Source organism: Cheilinus undulatus, linkage group 2, assembly GCF_018320785.1.
Source record: "Cheilinus undulatus linkage group 2, ASM1832078v1, whole genome shotgun sequence".
NCBI classification, from domain to species: domain Eukaryota; kingdom Metazoa; phylum Chordata; class Actinopteri; order Labriformes; family Labridae; genus Cheilinus; species Cheilinus undulatus.
In genome coordinates, this window is record NC_054866.1 from 32,941,194 (window position 1) to 32,962,429 (window position 21,236).

The 21,236-nt window shown below is 38.7% G+C and overlaps 1 protein-coding gene across 2 annotated transcripts in view; it reads left to right on the plus strand.

Annotated features, from left to right (window-relative positions):
* The window catches only part of dph1 (diphthamide biosynthesis 1), a 119,571-nt gene that overhangs the window by 52,324 nt on the left and 46,011 nt on the right, over positions 1-21,236 (plus strand). For both annotated transcript variants that reach the window (XM_041797790.1, XM_041797799.1), the window contains one exon: positions 14,212-14,333. In XM_041797790.1, the coding sequence (XP_041653724.1) occupies positions 14,212-14,333 (122 nt within the window). The remainder of the gene's footprint in view (positions 1-14,211; positions 14,334-21,236) is intronic.

Sequence of the window (21,236 nt, forward strand, 5' to 3'; positions counted from 1 at the left end):
GCAGGAAACAGACGGCCCTGGATTCATGTGTCAGTGTTACAATGAATTATGACTAGAAAGGCAAGGAGAGACACTAAGAGGAAAGCATTCAGAACAAAAGGAGAGGAGATCATTTAATCCTCCTGACCAGTGCCCCTTGCCAAATGTATTTTTTGGAAGGAAGCATTTGTTGGGATATTTTTTCTGCATCATATGTGCAGAAAGCATATTATAGATATCAGATTTGCTAATATTATGAGCAAGCAGGGCATCTGTCTTGTTTTGTCCTCCCTTTCATTTTAATAGTTCAATCTCTGCCTCTTTTGATCTCATAGGAAGCACGTCTATTGACCCCAGCTCAGATGCCCTTTCAATTTCCTCCTCATCATCATGATTTTTCCTCCTTCACTGGACTTAGTTGTAGCATATTTTTCTCCCCGATTTACCCTAATGTAACCCGTTCAACCAGAAAAAGATGGCTGTTCATCTCTATTGAGCTTTTAGGAGAAGCCTTCTTTCCCGGGCCAGTGTGCTGTGCCCCGTGCCAAAGCCCACACACAGACACACAATGTCTCAGTGGAGATGCTGCTGTTTGAAATAAAATGGAATAAAAAAAAATGAGCCCTTAACAGACAGCGGAAATAGTTCACTTGCATCCTGTTTACAGGAGAAGAGCCTGTGTCCTTATGTGTGAGAGTGCCAGTGCTTGGTGTGACTGGGTAGACAAACTTGCCACATATGCTTATTTGAGCTCTCTGCCCACTGTATATCAGTGGCAACTGTGCAAGAGCAGTGCTGCTGCACCTGTGCCCACCTCTCTGACCTGCTTGTCAATTTGTCTCCTGTGAGACCAGTCTGCTACCTCGGCTATTATTAGACTTTAGATGTAAAAATCTCACAGGCAGCGCAGTCACAGAGACAGACAACCTGCTACGGAGCGTGCTGCAGCCTTCCTCTTAAGCTGCAGGGAGACGCGGTTACAGTGTAGACTTTACTTCTTAGAAGAAGAAAAAGTGTCTTGCTCTAGTCTAATCCTTTCTGTGTATATTCACCTCAGCTGGGTCATTCAGGGTAAATCACTACAGACTATACTCATTTGAAAACAGTCATTTTGAATGCAGAGTTGCGTAGGCAATCATGAGATTCTCAAGAGCAGAAAAACTGCTGCTTTGCCCCCGTTAATCCCTCCACCCATTTATATTCCCCTGCTGCACAATGATTCATTCAGTCACATCATTCAAATGTGTGCACACAAACATGCACAAAAGGCTGTAAAGTAAGTCTGGTTGTGTTTGTGTTATGGCTTACAGCTGCTCTGGTTTTTCTAAATAAATCAACATATTTTTCTGTGTTTTACTCTCTTTTTGGGAAGTCTTTGCCTCAAAGGATGGTGTTCTGTTACCTTGAATGTTTACTGGTAAAAGCCAAGGTAAAGTAAACTAAAATTTGATACATGTTTTGTAATGCAATAGCTGCTTTTTCATGCTAAACTAACCATTTTTGGTCTTGAAGGTTAGATTTTAGCTCCCTGAAGGAATGAAATAACTGTACTGCACAAGGCCCTAGAGTACACAAGTCGAGTGTTGAACCATCGAGGTCAAGTCAAGCTTTTCATATTTCCATGCAAGTCTAAAGAAAAACCTCAGAACATCTCTGCCCTATATAGCAGTAACTTTGTTTAAAAGACATTTTTTATTGAGACATCTGTTTCATTTTGAGCTTCAAGCAATGGCAACATTAATTGTTTGAAGAAGAGCCAACTGGATCAGAGAAGCTCCAGATCTTTTGGAAACTTCTGACACTCCTCATTATATTATAAATAGGCACAGGAGCAGCTAAAGGGATAATCTAACTGAGCCCACACACGTTTGGCACATCAGATCCTGTGTTTTTTAGGGATATCATGTCTTAATACTGATCAGTGGCAGAGAGGGGGGGAAGATGCAGCAACGGGACACCGACACAAACACTTAAAGAAATCATGGTGTTCATGTGATTCTTTCAGTTGCTTCTGTCAATATAACATTTTGCAAATGAGTCTGACATCTGATAGAGTTAACATATAAATAACCAAATAATCATTTAAGAAACTGTTAATTGTAACACATAACATATTTATAATAGGTAAGATTATGTATCTTGGTAAATGTTCTTTATGATGATTGATTGTCCTCCACTTACTTTATCTACTCATTTTCTCTCTCTACACTATTATTATCAACACACATTGCATGTCTCCATCTCCTCCTGTTGTCTCGATTCCTGTGTGATCTTTTGTCAATACTCCTACGTTAATAAAGGTTGAAGAGTTTCCTGGTGCGGACATGAGCCCAACTGTCGCTAATTTTAACCACCGGTTTGTCAGTTTGCAGCGTGATATACAGGGGATTGCAGGATTTTCCTGTATTACAAGTGTCAGACTTGTTGCGAGAATTTGATAAATTGTGCGCAATTGCTGCAATCTCGTGCTGAAGTTCAGTGCTCATTTAATGATCTCAGACATAAAACAAGAGGGGAATCGGTTCATACACAACTTTAGAGGATAAATCAGTTGCATTGAAGAACTCTCTCATGATACTGAGTCAAACCATCCTAGCAAACAGTAGACCCCAGCTCTGACACGGGGAGGAGGGGGCGGGGCTCTCTGTTCAGTGCACGTTTGGGTTTGCTCAGCTCTGGTCATGGAGTCAGAGGGAATGAGCAGAAAACCAGGACTCAGAAATTAAATACATTCATGTAAACAAGATAAATAACATAAGGCTATTTAGCTTGTTTAATAAAGGGACCATGTATAGACCTGCTCTATGGGAGAGGTATCCTTAAATGACTTCAGTGGTGATCTGGCGCTTTATAGAAAATACAAATAAATAAAATTGACTTGACGTTCAAGGGGGGTGGGGGGCAATAGCATGGTAGGGGAAACGCTGAGGTGGCTTTGACATGTGTTTAAGAAAGGAAATGAAGGAAATAAAGCTTAGTGTACTAAGCTGCTGCTGGTTTAGCTCAGCTGGTAGAGCTGGCACTCTGTATACAGAGGCTTAAGTCCATGAAGCATTGGTCTTGGCGTTACTTTTGCCCTTTGATTCATGTGTAACCTTCACTGTCCTTCCCACACCTCTTGTGTGTCTTAAAGTTCCTGTAAAGTTGAATCAAAAATTTGTGTCTTAACACACTAGATATGCCAGAATGAGTTTGCTGTAAACATGTAAAAAAAAAAAAAAAACACTGAGATCTGTGTGTGATGGGATTTTGGCTTTAAACTTTTAGAACGTTTTTCACCTCTTTCCCGGCTTGGTTTAATTTGGGCAGGGCAGATATAGGGACCCACCATGCTACCGACCACTGTGGGGAATTACCCCACTCCGTTAATACTACGGCAATATAAAATCACTGAGCATTTCATCTCAGTACAGTCTGTTGTTAGCTGATGTCACTACAGTCATTAAGGGTTAACAGCCAGCTACATGCTATGTTTCTGTTCATTGTGCAGTAAGTTCCCCAAATATGTCAGCATACAGGTCATTAAAAGTATCATAACAAAGAGATTTGTGCCAGAAAACAGTAAATTTTATCCCCAAATCCTGTCTCTCTGCTCTGGCACAGAGTCAAGCAGCTGCACTCTGGCCATAGTTCACCATAAGGTCAGGGGGCAGGCTAATTGCTGGAGTGCTTGTCTATTTTTCACTTGAACTGGATGCAGCAAGAACAAACATCTTACCTATCTTAGCTGTTGAAGGTGGGTTTTAATCCATATTTCACTTGTCTTCAGCCCTGGATGATTTAAAGAATTGGACTGTGGCTTTGGCTCTCTCAAAGCAGTAACAATTCAGTCCCTCCAGTCTGTTAGAATTGCAGTGCTTAAGTTTTCATTGAGGACTTTTATTTTGAAGAGCAACTTCAGAAGATCTGTTTTCAGCAGCAATGTAACAACAAAAACATCTCATAAACAGGAGAGAAAGTTAACTCCGCATAACCCAGAAAATTAGATATATGGAATACTTTAGGTGTTAAATACAGGATGAGAAAATGAAACTGAGACTTTTTAGCTCTAAACTGTCCGCCTGTTGTAGCATAAATATGGTTGTTTCTCCACTGGCTTGAATAAGAGATTTGTAACGTAGCAGCATACTAGAGATGATTCCACAAGTGTGGTAGTAGCATTTTTTTACTTAATTTTAGAGGATCGTTTTTCTTGTGAATTGTAGAAGCATCCTAGAGCAGATATTACTGCCTCATTATTTATGATTTTCAATTCTAATTTTATGAACTTAGAGAAAATTTGAAAATTTGACCTGGTGGTTCATAACACAGTTGCCTGTCATATAACAAACGTATAATACATATTTTTTTCATCACTTTAAGCTGTCCTAATCAATAAAGACACAAGGCCCCCAGTGTGGTAGTAAAATATGCAGAATATGATGCATATCAACAGCTCAAAAAATTCTCCTTTCCTTTTACCACAAAAAGTTATCATTGATTCATCAGTAATCTACACAGACAGACAATTCTTTGCACTTGCACCTCATAAATATGTTGATATATTTAGAAAAATAGAGCAGCTGTGGGGAGGGGGGAGTCTCAGGAGGCAGTACATAACATAAAAAGAACCATGCAAAAATTAGCCTTGATATCACTGCAGTGTGTTTTTCTTATCCCCTGTATCAACAACAAAAAAACAAGAATTCCATAGTTGCAAACAGAAAACCTAATGAATCAGTTTCATCATGCGCATCATGATCACACCTGTCGCTCCCCAATTGCACGCCAGTGGCAGAATATAAACATCAGCTACCCTGCTGTTCCCACATGCAGCTCACGCCAGAAAATTACAAAGTCAAATGTATTTATAAAGCACATTTAAAAACAGCACACTTGACCAAAGTACTCAACAACTGGGGGAGACAATAAAATTTGAATAAAATCCCAATAAAAGTGATGATTCCCACACACAGCAACACACAAGCCCTGAAGATGATTGAATTAGAATAAAAGGTTTAAGAGCTGAGATTACAATGAAAATTAAACAGAAGCAGTGTGATAATCAGACTTGCCCAACAATTAATTTTATAATACAGCAGTATTGAAAGGATAGAGGGCCATTGAAAAATCATTGTGACTCTAAAATACCAATTAAGCAGATGTTAAGTGGACAGCAAGACTTTACAGAGCATGAGAGCACCCAGTGCAAAGGCCTGATCCCTGCAGTTTCAGGAAGTTATGAGAAGTTCTGGTAAGAGTGAAAGAACTATGTTGAAGCAATTAAACTCTTAAGATGCTCATCTTGATAGGCACGGTTTGGAATTTGCAGAAAAGACAAATTACTGGTGGTTTTCAGCAGTACAGTACATACAATAAAAAAATTGTATGAAATGTTAAACTGTTTCCTTGAATCATGTGCCTTGATTGTATAAAAGTTGGAAATACAGCAGCTATACGCCACCTTTTTTAAAAATATATTTTGGGGTTTTTTACTGCTTTTATTTGGAGAGAAGGACAGTCAATAGAGTTGGAAACAGGGATGAGTGAGTAGATACATGTGGGAAATAGGGCTGGGTAATTAATTGAAATGTATTTTAATACGCACTACTGCAATTTTCAAATCGCACAAGGCGCAATACTGTATAACGCAAAGCTCAGAGTTTCCTGTTGGCAAAATTTGTATGTCCTTAATATGTTACAATGTTACAATGTCATTTAGCAGATGCTTTTCTCCAAAGTGACGTACATTTGATATAAAATATAAAATAAAGGTTACAAATATTGTCACATAAACACATATCCATTTTTAACGCCAGTTATCTTACAAATACACTGTAAGAAAAAATTAGTTGAGCTTACTTAAAAAACTTACGGAAAGTTGTTGCCTCAAAAATAATAAGTAAACTACACTTGACTTTTGTGAGTTAAAAAAACTTGTTTGTTAGTAGTGTGCAGTACTTGTTCTACTTGAACTATTTAAGTATTCACTACTAGTTTAAAATCAATTATTTTAAGTTTTCACAACTGAGATTCAAATGTTAATTTAAGTTTGCAGGACTTAGCCTAAATCATCTACTTTGAGTGTGTAATACTTAATATTTTTAATGCATTGTAAACACTGATAAGTTAATAGCACTCAAAATATCTCAGATAACTGATTACCTTAGAACAACAGCTAGTACAAAACTTTTGTAAGTCATCATTTCACCTTAGGTGGACTATCTTGTGCCACCATTTGCAACAATGGCTGTTGGTGACCCACTTCATCAATGACAGTGTGCCATACAACTTTCACTGATGCTGATAACATTATCATTATCAGTGCCCCCTATGGGCAGGACATCTTTAATTGAGACAGCAACTTCACTCGTGGTGCATTTTATTTATTTATCTTATTTCACCTTTTTTTAACCAGGAGAAAACCACATTGAGATTAAAAATCTCTTTTTCAAAAGTGTCCTGGCAAAGACAGCTGCAGCAAACAGAGTGCATAAAGGTTTAGTGCCCAAAGGCATTCTGGGAAAACTGCAGATTTGCCACAACTCAAATAATATGAGTTATAACAAAAAATACTTAAATTGTTTGAGTACTGTTCACTTAAAACTGAAATAAGTTCTATCAGCTCATAAAAATAGAGTTCAAATCGCTGTTTTGGATTTTTAAGTTAACACAACTTAATTACCCCCCTTTTTACTTAATTTTTTTAAACTAAGTAAACTTAAGTAAATCAAGCCCTTTTGCTGTTATGGCCAAGAAGTACAATTAACTTGTTTATAATAAGTATTTAGAACAGATTAAGAAGAATTGAATAATTTCAACTCAGTGTTTATGAGTAAAATGGATGTTGCTTTTTACAGTGTAGATCTTAGTGAGTTGCATAGCAAATGTGTCATTTTCTTTGAAAATTTCTGAATATGGTGTCCAGTCAACTATACTTAAGGAAAGATCTTATAACTTTAGTTTGCTTCCGCAGGCGGTCCACCCTAGTATCTACAGTGCCATGAAAAAGTATTTGCCCCCTTTCTGATTCCTGATGTTTTTGCATATTTATCGCACTTAAATTTTTTGGATCATCACATTTATTTTAAAATGACAACCCAAGTAAATAGAAAATGCAGTGTCTGAGTGATTGTTTAATTTTTTAAGGGGGGAAATAAACCCAAACCTATCTGGCCCTGTGTGAAAAAGTAATTGCCCCCTGAACCTAATAACTGGTTGTGCCACCCTTGGCAGCAATAAATGAAATCAAGCGTTTGCGATAACTGGTGATGAGTCTTGCATCACTGTGGAGGGAATTTTAACCCACTCTTCTTCGCAAAATTGTTTTAACAGCCATATTTGAGGGTTTTCCATCATTAACTGCCATTTAAGGTCACACCAGAGCATCTCAATTGGGTTTAAGTCCAAACTTTGACTTGGCGACTCCAAAACCTTAATTTTGTTTTTCTTGTGCCATTCAGAGGTGGACCTGCTGGTATATTTTGGGTCATTGTCCTGCTGCATAATCCAAGAGAGCTTTAGCTTGAGGGCATGAACTGATGGCCGGACGTTCGCGTTCAGGATTTTCTGGTTATACAGCAGAATTCATCGTTCCATCAATCACAGCAAGTGGTCCAGGTCCTGAAGCAGCAAAGCAGCCCCAGACCATCCCACTGCCACCACCATGTTTGACTGTTGGCATGATGTTCTTTTTATCAAATGCTGTGACGTCTTGGGGATCATCAAGATGTTTCTTGGCAAATGTGAGACGAGCCTTTGTGCTCTTTTTTGTCAGCAGTGGTTTTGGCCTTGGAACTCTCCCATGACGCCATTTTTGCCTAGTGTCTTTCTTATGATTGACTCATGAACTCTGACCTTAACTGAAGCCAGTGAGGCCTGCAGGTCTTTGGATGCCATTCTGGGTTCTTTTGTGACCTCCTGGATGAGTCGTCGTTGCACTCTTGGAGTTATTTTGGTTGGCCGACCACTCCTGGGAAGGTTCACCACTGTTCCCAGTTTTCTCCATTTGTGGATAATGGCTCTGACCGTGGTTTGCTGGAGTCCTAAAGCCTTGGAAATGGCTTTGTAACCTTTTCCAGACTGATAGATTTCAGTCACTTTGTTTCTCATTTGTTCTTGGATTTCTTTAGATCGTGGCATAACCTGTTTCTTTTTGAGATCTTGTAGCCTACTTCACTTTGTCTGACAGTTTCTATTTAAGCAATTTCTTGATTCAGTTAATCTGGCAGTAATCACGCCTGGCTGTGGCCAGCGAAAATGAACTCGGCTTTCCAAAAAAATGTGATTAATCACAGTTAACTCATGATTTAACAAGAGCGGCGATTACTTTTTCACACTGGATAAGATAGGTTTGGTTTTTTTTCCCTCCTTAAAAAAATTAGTAATCATTCAAACACGGCATTTTCTATTTACTTGGGTTGTCTTTGTGAAATATAAAAATTGGTTTGATGATACGAAACATTTAAGTGTGATAAATATGCAAAAACGTCAGGAATCAGAAAGTGGCAAATACTTTTTCACGGCACTGTATTGACAATGGCTTGACAATGTATGACAACGTCCTTGGATATAGAACTAAAATTTATGTAAGGTAAGACTGACACACATGGTAACACAGTATATTATGTAAGCTCTATCTACATGAAGCTGACATCAGTGCATTAAGGTTGAGAATGTAAAAAATTCATGTTATTTTTCTATTCTATCAGGATCAACACTTTCACTGTCCAACTCGGCAGTTTAGAGGTGCAAAACGATTTTGCATGCATTTAAAGAATGAGAGCAACTTGAGGAAGCCAACTCATCCAAGAGAGGACATGCAAACTTAATATAGAGAGAGCTTTGGCTGAACATTAAAACCAGATCTCCCTTTTGGGAAAGGACAGAACTAAGTACCAAACTATTCTGCTGCTGGAGTCCTGTGTAGCTGGAAATGTAAATCCTCTTTTTTTCTTTAATAATTAATGACAGATGGTAAATGTTCCAGAGGAACCATAAAAACTAAAATGTTTATCGTGGGCCCATAGGATGCAAACGTAGAGAGCTTGGAACTGCATGAATCACTTCCTCACCCATTTTTTGCTTTCCTAGCAAAGGTGCTGCTGAACAAATTGAATTAGTGGTGAAATAAGAGAGCATGCAAATTAGCAAATTGTATTAACCCACCAGATGCAGCAGATGACTGTGAAGAGTTCAGCCTTTGCCAGTTTTTTGGCGTGTTGACAATTGCTACTCTTGCCAAGCAAAAGCATAAATGCATGTTAAGTAGCATTAATGCAGCTTTAGAGAGCGAGGAGTTCCTCTTTAGAGGGCTTGATTGCACTCTGAACATCAGTTCAGAGTTTTTTTAACCACTGCTACTTTTACATTAGCTGCAGGTAGATAAGAAACAAGCACAAATATATTCCCACTGTTCTCCACCCTGTCTTGCTCTTAAGAAAGGATCTCAGCCTGCATTTCTAGTACTTTCGAGTTACAAAAGAACATTCCAGAGCCTAACCTGAACCAAAAAAGTAAGCGTAGTTATCTATTTTATTAGTATGTGGCTATTTGCCATAACATCTGACAATCAAAGCCACTGTCATGTCCAAATTCCACTCACTCCGCCTGTGCAGGGTTCCAGGCATGAACTGTTTTGCTCCAACCTCTGCACCATAACTCACAAAGGTTCCTGGAGTGCAGCCTAGCCAAGGAAGATGGGCAGTTCACATGGTGAACAAAAAAGATTGTTGATTTGCCATTCATTTTTACATTATTTGTTTTTTTTTTTTATTTGTTTTTATATTTGTTTTGTTTTTTTGTTTTGTTTTTTGCTTCCACTATAGGTGAGTGCATTAGGAAGTTAAAAGGTTTATGTTTTCTACAAAGGAAGTGCACTTTACAAAACAACCTCTTTAATGTTAAAGTGAAAACAGATTTCTACAAAGTAATGGCAATTGAACAAATATGTAATAATCCAACAGAGGTCCAGCCAATTGGTGCTAGTAGTCCCACAGTTAATGAAATTGGGATCATATGAGTGCAGTAAATGTGTCACGGGTTGTGGTATAAAGACACCTGTATCTGGAAGGTCCAGTCACTGGTTAATCAGTATTTTTGGCTACCATTACACCATAAAGACAAAATAACACTCCAGGCAACTCGGAGAAAAGATTATATAAAAGTATACGTCAGGTGATGGATACAAAAAAACTTTCAAGGTATTGAACATCCTCCAGAGATCAGTTGAATCCATCATCAAGAAATGGGAGGAAGATGTCACATGTATAAATCTGCATAGATCAGGCTGTCCTCACAAACTGAGTGACCGTGCAAGAAGGTGACTGGTGAGAAAGGCCACCAAGACACCTGTGGCCACTCTGAAGGAGCTACAAGCTTCAGCAGCTGAGATGGGAGAGACTCTGCATCCAACAATTGTTGTCCAGGTTCTTCAACAGTCAAATTGCTAAGGGAGTAGCATATTGAAAAAAAGTATAGTACATGTCCACAAGAGTTCACCAAATGGCATGTGGGAGACTCTGTGGTCAAGTGGAAGAAAGTTCTTTGGTCTGATGAGACTCACATTGTGCTTTTTGGCCATCAGACAAGATGCTATGTTTGGCGGACACCAAACACTGCACACATATCCAGGTGTTAATACTTTTTCTAGGTGCTGTACTGAGACTGGCTCATGACCATAAACTGTTTGCACTTGATCAGTGCAACCTCCCTTCATGAATTAAACAGTTTTATTGTTTTTTGTTCTCCACTCTCTTGTTGATCTGTCTAATTATAGACAGTATTATTAAGAAGACAAAAATCCTCAGCATAATGCCACATAGTGAACATTTTTTTTGCCATACATTAGATGTCTTTACCCTTCTGTCTATCTGGAGTAGTCTTCCGCTGTAAGGTGAGAGTGTTTACAAGTGAGCAACCAACTCAGACAGATTTCAGAGGCAGTTCAACTGAAGTTTTCCCAGGATTTCTGGAGTGTGTCTGTGAAAACAGCAATATAATGCTTCAAACAAGTGTAGCTCATAACGTGGATAAAATCATTGATTTCTGTGAACTCTGAGTTGCCCTGCGTCAGAGTAAAACTTTAAACTTTGAGGGAGCTTTTTCCATGTGAGCTCGGAGAGTTATGAAACTCAACTGTTTAAGTCAAGGACTCATTTTGTAATTGGGACCCTCCAGGTATGAATATTTGAAATATATGAATGCAAAGTACCATTACTTGAAATTCAGTCAGAAGCCTTCTTCCTCCTGAAAAGAATAAATACTGAATAAATGTGCTGCTAACAGAAGTGCCACCCAGAACCATAAACCATGTGCACTAAAAACAGCTCATTTTTTCACCAAGTCATTATTCATGAAGACCCGCTTGCAGAACTTTTGATTTTAAAGGTGTCCTTTGACGAACCTTATAAACTTGTTTTTTTTATGAGCTAAACTGAATAGCAGAGTGAGAATTACATACAGCCTCCCTCAAAATACCGAAACATTAAATAGAAAAGCAATGTGGAGCAAAAGTAGAAGCCTGTTTGTTAAACAGAGCCGTGTAATTATCATTCACAGTTTAGTGTCATCTGCAAAAAGCTGACTTTTTAGTGCAAATAGGATGGTTCAAAGCAGAAGAAGCATTTTATTTCACTTTCTCCTGCAGCATCTCCATAAAGCTGTAAAACACTGGTACCAACAAGTTTGTCTTTTATGCAGACATGAGAAGAAATCCCTGTCTAAGTCAGGAAAGTATATCATCTCCAGAGGAGAGGAGCAGAAAGATCAGTCTGCTTCCACAACAACAATACTGGAGAGCAGTTAGAGGCTATTTATATGAAACATATGAGCTGCTTAACATGCTGATGAACAGCGATACAATCAGCTGGCTCCAAAGTGGTGTGAGAGTATGCACTCATGCTGGCATTGTGTAGATAGATACATACTGTATTTCGCAGTCTGCTCCTACGCTTGTGTTTGCAGCACACACATACACCCTCACACTAATGCTTCAGTTTTTGTAACAGCGATTCCAATCAATCCACGATTTCTCACACATATTGAGCTGTATGCTAAAGAGCTAATTAACACAGGCCGTTATGGAGCTCACAAACTTCCCTGACATCTTAATTAGATCTTAATGACATTTCAGTAGGAATGGCTGAACTGAGCGAGCACCCTGAGATGAGGGGGAAACCGGTGCTGATATACAGAGAGGAAACAGGGAAATGACTGATATCAGAGTTTAAGAAATGAGAGTTTTAGGAGATGGAGAATGGAATAAATGAAAATAAGGAGCTGTATACATAACCGCTAGCTGTATAATATATCCTATGTAAGACTGCTTGTGTTAGAAATAGGATTTGATTAACACTGAAGCCCTTTTATCCTGTCTTCCTTCTTTTCCCTCTGTCCCCCAGAGGGATACAGGACTATACATCGCCCAGTAATTACTATGCCCATTTCCCAGTAGTAACACATCTCTTATGGGGCCTCTTAATCGCATTTTTAGCATTTATGACCATGAAATTTCAGTTTAGTCACCCTACAAATAAATGAATATGCATTGCAGTGCCAATGACGATAACATGATAATGGTATTTCTGGCAGATAGATGGCTGATTAAATGCAGTAATATTCTGTAGTGCTGTGTTTTGCATTGCAGATAGTTCTGTATGGTCCGCAGTGATTTCTGGGAATGCTCTAAGTGGAAGGTGGGGATGGTGGGGATATTTTTAGCTGAAAGGTTGATGCACCTTTATGCAACTCCAAACAAAATCATCGGACTGTGATGAGAGAACAATGGGCCGCAGCGATTGAGCAAACTAGTTTAAACTCTGCAGCCTTCAAATTTACCATGTGATTATATTTCTTTCAGTGCACCGTAATTACCTTCCTGCTGTCCTGCTGCAAACACACATGTACACAGTGCAAAGACTAACTTGTCTGCAGAATTAACACCTTGTCAAAAGAAGGGGTAATTGATTAAAATCTCTAAAGGCAAATGTTTTATCACCAGATAAAGTTGCTCTGCCTGTTTATTCCAGGGCTCAGCTGGCCTGCACTGCCCCTCACTCAAGAGCAGCTATTAGAGGAGAAGGGGACAGCGAAATAGGGAGAGACAACATAGAAAAACGAGGAGAAGATGATGAGGAGCCCAGAGAGTGTGCAAAGCAGAGATTCCATCAGAGAAAATGAGGAGGGAAAGGCTAAACAGAAACTTTGTGTGAAGCCCCTTGTGAGGAGCGGAGCAAGAAATAAACAGAGTGGATGTGGGTTGAAAGATTGGGCAGCAGGAGACACATTACTTAGAAATGTGTTGCTTGCTGCTGATGCTGTTCTGTGTGCAGCCATGTCTGTTTATCACTTTCCCTCTTCTCCCCAAGCCCTCCGTCTCATCTCTATTCTCCCCCTTATGTGTAGCCTAAATCTGTCAGAATACAGCCACAAATACCTGGCAACAACCAACATTTGCAACCACCCCCTCGTCTCCCCATCTTCCCTCCCCTGCAATGCCTCGAGCTTCTGTTCATTTGCACTTCCTCCCTGTTACTCTGAGACTTTATTCATTTCACTTAGCCTTTATGGGTTTATTTAGCATTTTATTCGCCTGTAAAGGGCAATAAAAGAAAGCGCTTGTTTTCTGTGCGTTGGCAATTCATTCTAACAGATCTGGGTCTGCAGATGCTTGTGTAATTTGCCGGTCTTCCTTTCAAGAAGGTCATGATTCTTTTTCCTATTAAAAGCACAAAGTGGAGTGATTGGCCCACATGGTCTGTGCTTCACTCGTTCAACCTATTTGTGGTGTTAAGCATCTAGTCTGAATGGTTTATTCTTATGCTACAGATACTAACTGTTGCTGAGGCAGTTTCTGCTATTTCCAGGCAAACGATCTGTAATTCAAAAGCAAAGATAAACCTGCGGCTGGTCTGAGGCCCGGACTGCTGACCCATTAACCCTTACCTGGCAGAGCTTTAACTGCCAGACAGCTTGTGCAACACTGGGACCTCTTGCTGCAGGTCAGAAGGAGCCAAAGAATAACAGTGTCAGCCTGATAGGCTTTGAGTCAGTCATTGACTGACATCACTGTTAGACACTATATAGTGTTCTCTATCTGTAGCAAGTGGATGGCCATTGATCTTATTCAGCTCTCACATAATCACACCGTGCCTGGCATGCTATGTGTATTGATTGTGTGGTAATAAATGGCAGGATGTGTATATGGTCTGGGACAGCACTGATTACTGCCTATGTGTTGTCTGTTCTTTGCAGGTTCACGGAGGCAGATACAATCGTGATGGGGGATGTGACATATGGCGCCTGTTGTGTGGACGATTTCACCGCCAGAGCTCTGGGAGCTGACTTCATGGTGCACTATGGACACAGCTGTCTCAGTGAGTTTTTTTTTTTTTTTTTTTTTTTTTTTTACACTTTAGGACTAGTACTGTCTTATTATGGACATACCACTCAGACGTGACCCACAGTTTAGGCAAGAAGGTTTTTTAAGCTTTTAGTTGCCACTAGGCTGGTTTCCCAGAGCAATACATGGCTAAATTTGGATTAGAGGGTGTCTGGAGAGGAGCTACTGGTTTTATCAAAAATAAAATCCGGTGCATAACCCGCTTTTTATTACCTATTTCTATGCAAAAAGTTTGCTGCAGCCTATATACCAAGGCATTTTTGTAATTGAGTATTCTGTTATTTATTCTGTTAATTAATTGAGTAATCTGGAAAGAAATATAGCATGCTCTGCGTTTTTGAAATAAATCACTGTATATCTCATTCAAGTGCAATTATAAAAGACAACGGGAGAAAAGATGGATCTCTCAAATAAACTACAAAGTGTCTTTTTAAAATGGCCATTATCACACATGACAGAAGTTCTTTAAAATGTGCTTTAAGTACCAATAGCATAACACTTCATTTGAAACTTAAAAGATAAGTAAAGTAAATAAGTAAATTACTGCCATAATTATAGTTTTGGGATCCTCTCCCATGAAATTTTAAACACTAACACTCTGTTATGTAGTTTGTGTTTATTCTGCAATTTGTCATTAAATCATCTTGTTTTTGGCACTTATTTCTTGAATTTATTTTATAGCATAGTATACATATAGTGTATGCAATACCGGCAGTTGAGACACAAGCACGAAAACGCAGTTGAGGCATGAAACACTTACCTTTCAACATCAGTGCATCATATTCACCACATTTTACAATACAGTAACGGGAAGGGCAAAGACATTCTGCCACACAAATAACTGTGCAAAACACAGTACTGTGTGTGACACAGTGGGCAAACATTGCAATCAGAAAGTATGCAAAACCCCTTTGTTTTTTTTTTTTTTTGTTTTTTTTTTCAATTTTCTTATGTTGTAGCCTGATGCAACACTCTTTTAATTGATTTTTTTTATCTCCTTAGTCTAAACTCATTACCCCATAATGACAAAGTGAAATCTGAATTTTAGAAACTTTTGAAAACTTATTTAAAGTAAAAAGCTGAAATATCTCAATTACGTAAGTATTCAGAGCCTTTGCAACAACACTTGAAATTTAGCTCAGGTGCCTTCTGTTTCTCAGGATCATTGCTAAGATGTTTCCTCACCTTGTTTTGAGCCCAGTTGTGGTAGAATAAATGGATTCCTCCAACAACAGCCAAACTGAGCAATCGGGGGAAAAGGGCCTTAGTGAGAGAGTTGACCAAGACCCCAATGGTCACTCTGACTGAGCTCCAGAGACCCGTGTGGAGATAGGGCAAAGTTACAGAAGGACAAACATCACTGCAGTCCTCCACTGATCTGGACTTTATGACTTATAATCTGGATGAAAGCTGAGGGTGTATAAATAAATGAATAGCTGATATTGAATGAGCTCAAAAATAAGGCACAGACAGATTTCTGCTGATTGATAAAATAATTTGAGTAACACCAGATTTTAACCACTGGAGCTTGAACTCTTGAAATGCTTGTTCATGCAAAAGCAATCCACAGGATTATAGCTATTGGTTTACCTAGTCAAAAGATAGTCCAGATTGGACTAGGACAGGTGGATCCATCTGTCAAAACTTCAAACATTTGTTCCCAGTCACTGAATGACTGGACCAGTCAATCTCATTGGAGGAAAAGAGGCCAGGAGTGACAGGTGTGGTGTAATTTTACTGCAAGCCTGTAAACAATGGGTGCCAGTAAAGAGATTACACTGTAAAATAAAATGCGTTGAGCCTTCTTAAAAAAGTGGAAACTCTTTGCCTCAGAAATAACAGGTAAACTTAGCTCAACTAATTTTAAATTCCTTTTTTATTTTAAATGAACTACATTTAAACACTTAGTGATAAGTAATGATGCCATCTTTTTTGTTAAGCATGTTATACTTGTGTCAAATTAATTATCTCAAGCTAATTTTTTATTGCACTGTGAACCCTGATATGTTCATAGAGCTCAAAATAGTAAAGGTAACCAATTACCTTAAAACATTTAAGTAATACTCACTGAAAAAAACTTTTTTTAAGAAGTTTTGGGCTACCATTCAACCTTAGGTAGGCTAACTTCAGCAACCATATGCAACAATGGCTGCTAGTGACCAGTGTTGGGTGTAGTGTGGTACAAAGTAACTAATGTGTTAGTGACATGACATTACATTAGTACGTAACGCAGTATTGTAACGCGTTACTTCTGCTCACTGAGTAATCACATAACAGTTACTGTAAAATAAGAGAAAGGGAAAACAAATCAAGTGCCCCTTTTAATGTGTGCTCACGCAACACTCACCGCTTCAGGTGAGGGACACATTGATGCAAGTCCATGGAGGAGGAAGAGGAAAACAGTGAAGTGGTTCAAATAAGGACATTGTTAGACATGTGGAGAAATGAGCACTACTTTGGATTTGTTGCACATAAAGGACAAGAATGTGACAATTAAACTGACCAGGCCAGAAACAACTTTCTGCTGCCGTGAACTCTGCATCAGTACTGTCCAGACACCTGCAAAGGCAGCCCGCTAACACAAAGCTAGTAAAGACCCCCAGAGCTTGAGTGATGCTCAAGATAACTGCATGATTCTGACACCTATCAAGCAGCTAAAGCTTGATTTTCAAAATCAGCCAACAGTAAACACAAAACTGAGATAAATAGGCACATGGCAACATATCATAGAGGAAGTGTTACCTATTGTGGGCCTGTTCTTGACATATTTGTCTGTGAGGTGCTGTTGTGGTCTGATTTTCACAACTTTGTTGTCAACATTGGTGTGACATACAGAAACAATCATGGTAATCACTCCAAATATCCGCAGGAGAGCAGAATGAGCTGGTTACAGCCTTTCTCCCTCCTTCACTCTCTATAAGTGACAGATGCCAGTCAGCACCATGGACAGCTCCACATTAACACACATGAGATTTTTTAAACATCAACAATCTCATCTTTAACGACACAAATGCCCACTCATACTTTGTACCTTTTTCAGTCATTACATGCCAAAATATCTAAATCGTCATCAAATTCATAAATAATAATGAAGACGTGGACAATAACAATAAAACATGAGCTTACCTGTTTATTTGGCTCAAACTGCCCACTGTTGATCCTTTGTCTTCCTTTCTCTCTTTGTTCACCTTACTGATGCTGTTAAATGTGAACGTGTCTTGGTTTTTAATGCTTTTGTTAATGTTATCATATTCTCCGCTGACACTACTTTGGTTCTCCTAGAGTCTGATGGACGCAATGGTTTAATATGAAATGTATCAAAGTTGATCGTCTTTCTCATATTTCCTCTGTCCCTCTTGCTGTGTTAAACCAGATTCTGAAAAAAATACCTCATGTGATGTGCACAAAACTCCTGCTTCAGGTGTCACTCTTGACATGACCGCGTCCATACCTTCAAGACAGGAAAGCTCTGATATGTGCTGTGCTGTAGACGCACGACATGATGCACATCTAAGTTGATAAATACAAATTTTCAGAAAGTTAAACATGAATTTAAAAAGCTGCACTATCTCAATATAGCATTCTGAAAAATGTATTTTTTTAATGTAAAAAAAAAAACATTTCTGTCATAGCTGCAGAGAGCCACTTACAAGGGGCCGAAGAGCCAAATGCAGCTCCGAAGCTGCAGGTTGCTGACTCTTGCTCTAGTTCCTCTCTTGTACCATCACTTCTTGTGTTGACATCACTCACGTATGCTTTCACCATATACTGCATTAAATATTGCCATTGCATAATAATACACTAATGTGGGAATATGTAGGGTTAAGCATTGTATTTTTATTGACAATCAAGTCAACAAAATATCTCAGGTGACACATAGTAATGCAAAAGTCATGTAACTAGTAGTGTAACTAGTAACTTTCTGCTCTAGGTAACTAAGTAATGTAACTCATTAAAATTTTTAGAAAGTAACTGATAATGGGTTTCTTTAGATTACCCCAACACTGTTTGTGACACTGTCATTAAGTTCAGCTTTCCAGATACTCAGCACTGGCATTTCCCCCCAGAGGCAGGACCTCTTTAACTGAGTTGGTAACTTCACTCATGGTGCAAAAGGGTTTAATTCCAAAAGCCATTCTGGGAAAACTATGCAGATTAAGGGGTGATAGTCAAATAATTTGAGTTCACTGACAAAGAATACTTAAATTGTTTGAGTATTGTTAACTTAAATTAAATAGCTGGTTTAGATTTTTAAGTAAACACAACTCAATTAATTTTACCTTTTACTGTTACAGACTTACAGTGTTTTGTAGTGCACATTTTCTTATAAAGAGGAGGAAACAGCTGCACTGAAAGCTTTTCTAGTGGAAAAGATGCTTTTAATCTTCTCCCGACTGGCTTCAGCTAGAGTTGAATTTACCATCTGGCTCCACTGATAGTCAACAACAATATTGGCTGCTCGCATTATGTAGTTTATTACCCAGGAGGGAGCACACTTACTATGTCATACTTTGTTTCTTTAATTACCCTGTAATAAATATGACAGACAAAATGTCCAGTTGCCCTCCAAGTTTTTATTTTTGTTCATTTCAACTGTTCTGCCCTTCTATCCAGTCACCATGTATGAGCTGTTGCCCCGATGGATCTATGTGTACCATGCCTTAAGTATGTGAAACAGTCCATCTGGCGTGTCAGGCTAGCCATTTGTAAGATATTTGCTTTAAAAAGGCACCAACAACAATTACCTAAACGAGAGGTTAAGTTTTGTGACTAAATCAGTTGGGTTTACATCTTTACAATCAGCTTGTCACTTAAGGCAAACATGCCCCTTATTGTGCATAACTTTAACTGCAGTATCATTGCTCTGACAAATTCATCTTTAGGCATAGTTAGCATAAATGAAGGTGTAAGCTTTGGAGTCCACTGGTTGTGTTCCTGATTGTATCACTGTTTGATTCTGATGTAAAGGTTACCATTTTCATCTGAAGCCTATTGGTGATCGACTCCCTTCTGGAGCCACAGATGGCCTCATAGAACAGTTTTGTGGTTTCTCTGCTAATTCTTTGTTAGGTTTGTTTTTGCCATTTAGTTTGTCCATTTCTCATGAAGCTCACAGAGAAATTTAGATCACACGAGCACCTTAAGGGAGAGACATCAAGTCAAAGACCAACCAATGGAGGGACTTATCGATCAATGGAAAACATTATTAGTTAGTGCATCCTGCTAGCCCTAGTATGGGTGCACATATCAGACCTTTGGAGCCTGGACATCACATTTAGGCAGCAGATCAATGGGGAACATGCATTAGAGCCGTCCTTTAGAAAGCCTCATGCAGTTCTGGAGGACCTTCAGCCTCGCCCCCGCTGTCTGTCTCTTACAGAACATGGGAGGAAATGCTAAATCAATAGTTTTGATATATCCCTGCCAGAACAAGCTCCCTTCTCCCAAATACCAGCAATAGGCCACAGAATTTTAATAAATCAGAAAGCTCTTTCTGTTTATTTTTTAGTGTTTGTTTGTTTGTCTTTGTGTGAACATTTTTGAGGAGGAGTTATGTGTATGCATGCATGTATGTTTACAAAAAAGATTTGAAGATGTCCATAATTTACACCTAGATGATCTCTTTAAAGGCAAATAAAAAGGGACCAAAGATCAGTTATTGGTTGTTTGTGAAGCTTCTCTGAAGAGATTTTCAAACAAATTGAGTTGGAGTACAGATTCCCAAATAACCTGTGTTAGAGTGCCAGTATGTGTGGGTCTGCCTGACCTTCATTGCACAGTCATGAGGACATTATATGCACTGCTTCCAAAGATGTCAGGTACCTGCAGGAGATTAAAGACAAGTATTTCAGACTGACTCACAGAGAAGCTGTGTGTGACCCACGCACCTTTATCTTCCTTTCATTTCCTTTAAGGGATCTGCTTTTGAAAATTAGTGCCATCTGTACTCTTATTCTCGTAAAGCACCTCCATCTATCGCAGGAGAGCATGGGCAAAAGCATAAAGCCATGGTATTATATGCTTTAAGGTTTAATAGTGTTACATATATTAGATTTGTGACTTTAACTTAACCCTTTTGAGGTTTAAAGAACATTTTTGTCACCGAAAATGTGGGGGAAAAAACGGAAGAATTAGAGGAGAAAGAGAGTGAGAATGAGTTGTCAACAAGTAGATGGAGCAGAAAACATATAAAAAAAAATATAGCTAACTGTAGCTTACTTTAAATGAACACATATTTCATCACAGCTAACAAGAATTGGGATGAATAAAACCAGCAAATCAAGGCAGGCCTGCCCTGGCAATTCCAGGCCTGCTGCTATAGGCCTTTTTAGGGATGCATGATATTAGCTCAAAAGTTAAAAGTTGAAAATATCAGCTTTATGTACAGATACAGTCGTAGAGTTTTATGCTGGACTAACAGACTTATATCAGCTTAAACAATAAAGTGTGTTTTCATTACTGGAGTTTGTTTCTTTGTTCATGCTTAAACTTAATGTGTATTTTAAGGACTGAAGCTTTAGGTCTGAGCTACATTTATATATCAGTATCGGCCAAAATGAATTTGTAAATAACGGCATATCAGATATTAGCAAATATCTGATATTGTGCATACAGCTCACAAAAATCAAAACTCCACTATCTCAAAATATTAGAATATCACAAAACACCAGTCCAAAAAAAATATTTATAATACAGAAATGTTGACCCCTGAAAAATTACGCTCATTGAAATCACCCCAGAGACTTTTGGTAGGGTTTAGGTCAGACAAGTTGCCTGGCCAATCAAACACAGTAACACCATTTTTAGCAAACAAGTTTCAGGTAGTTTTGGCTTCACAGTGGGCAGATGCCAAGTCCTGCTGGAAAAGGAAATCAGT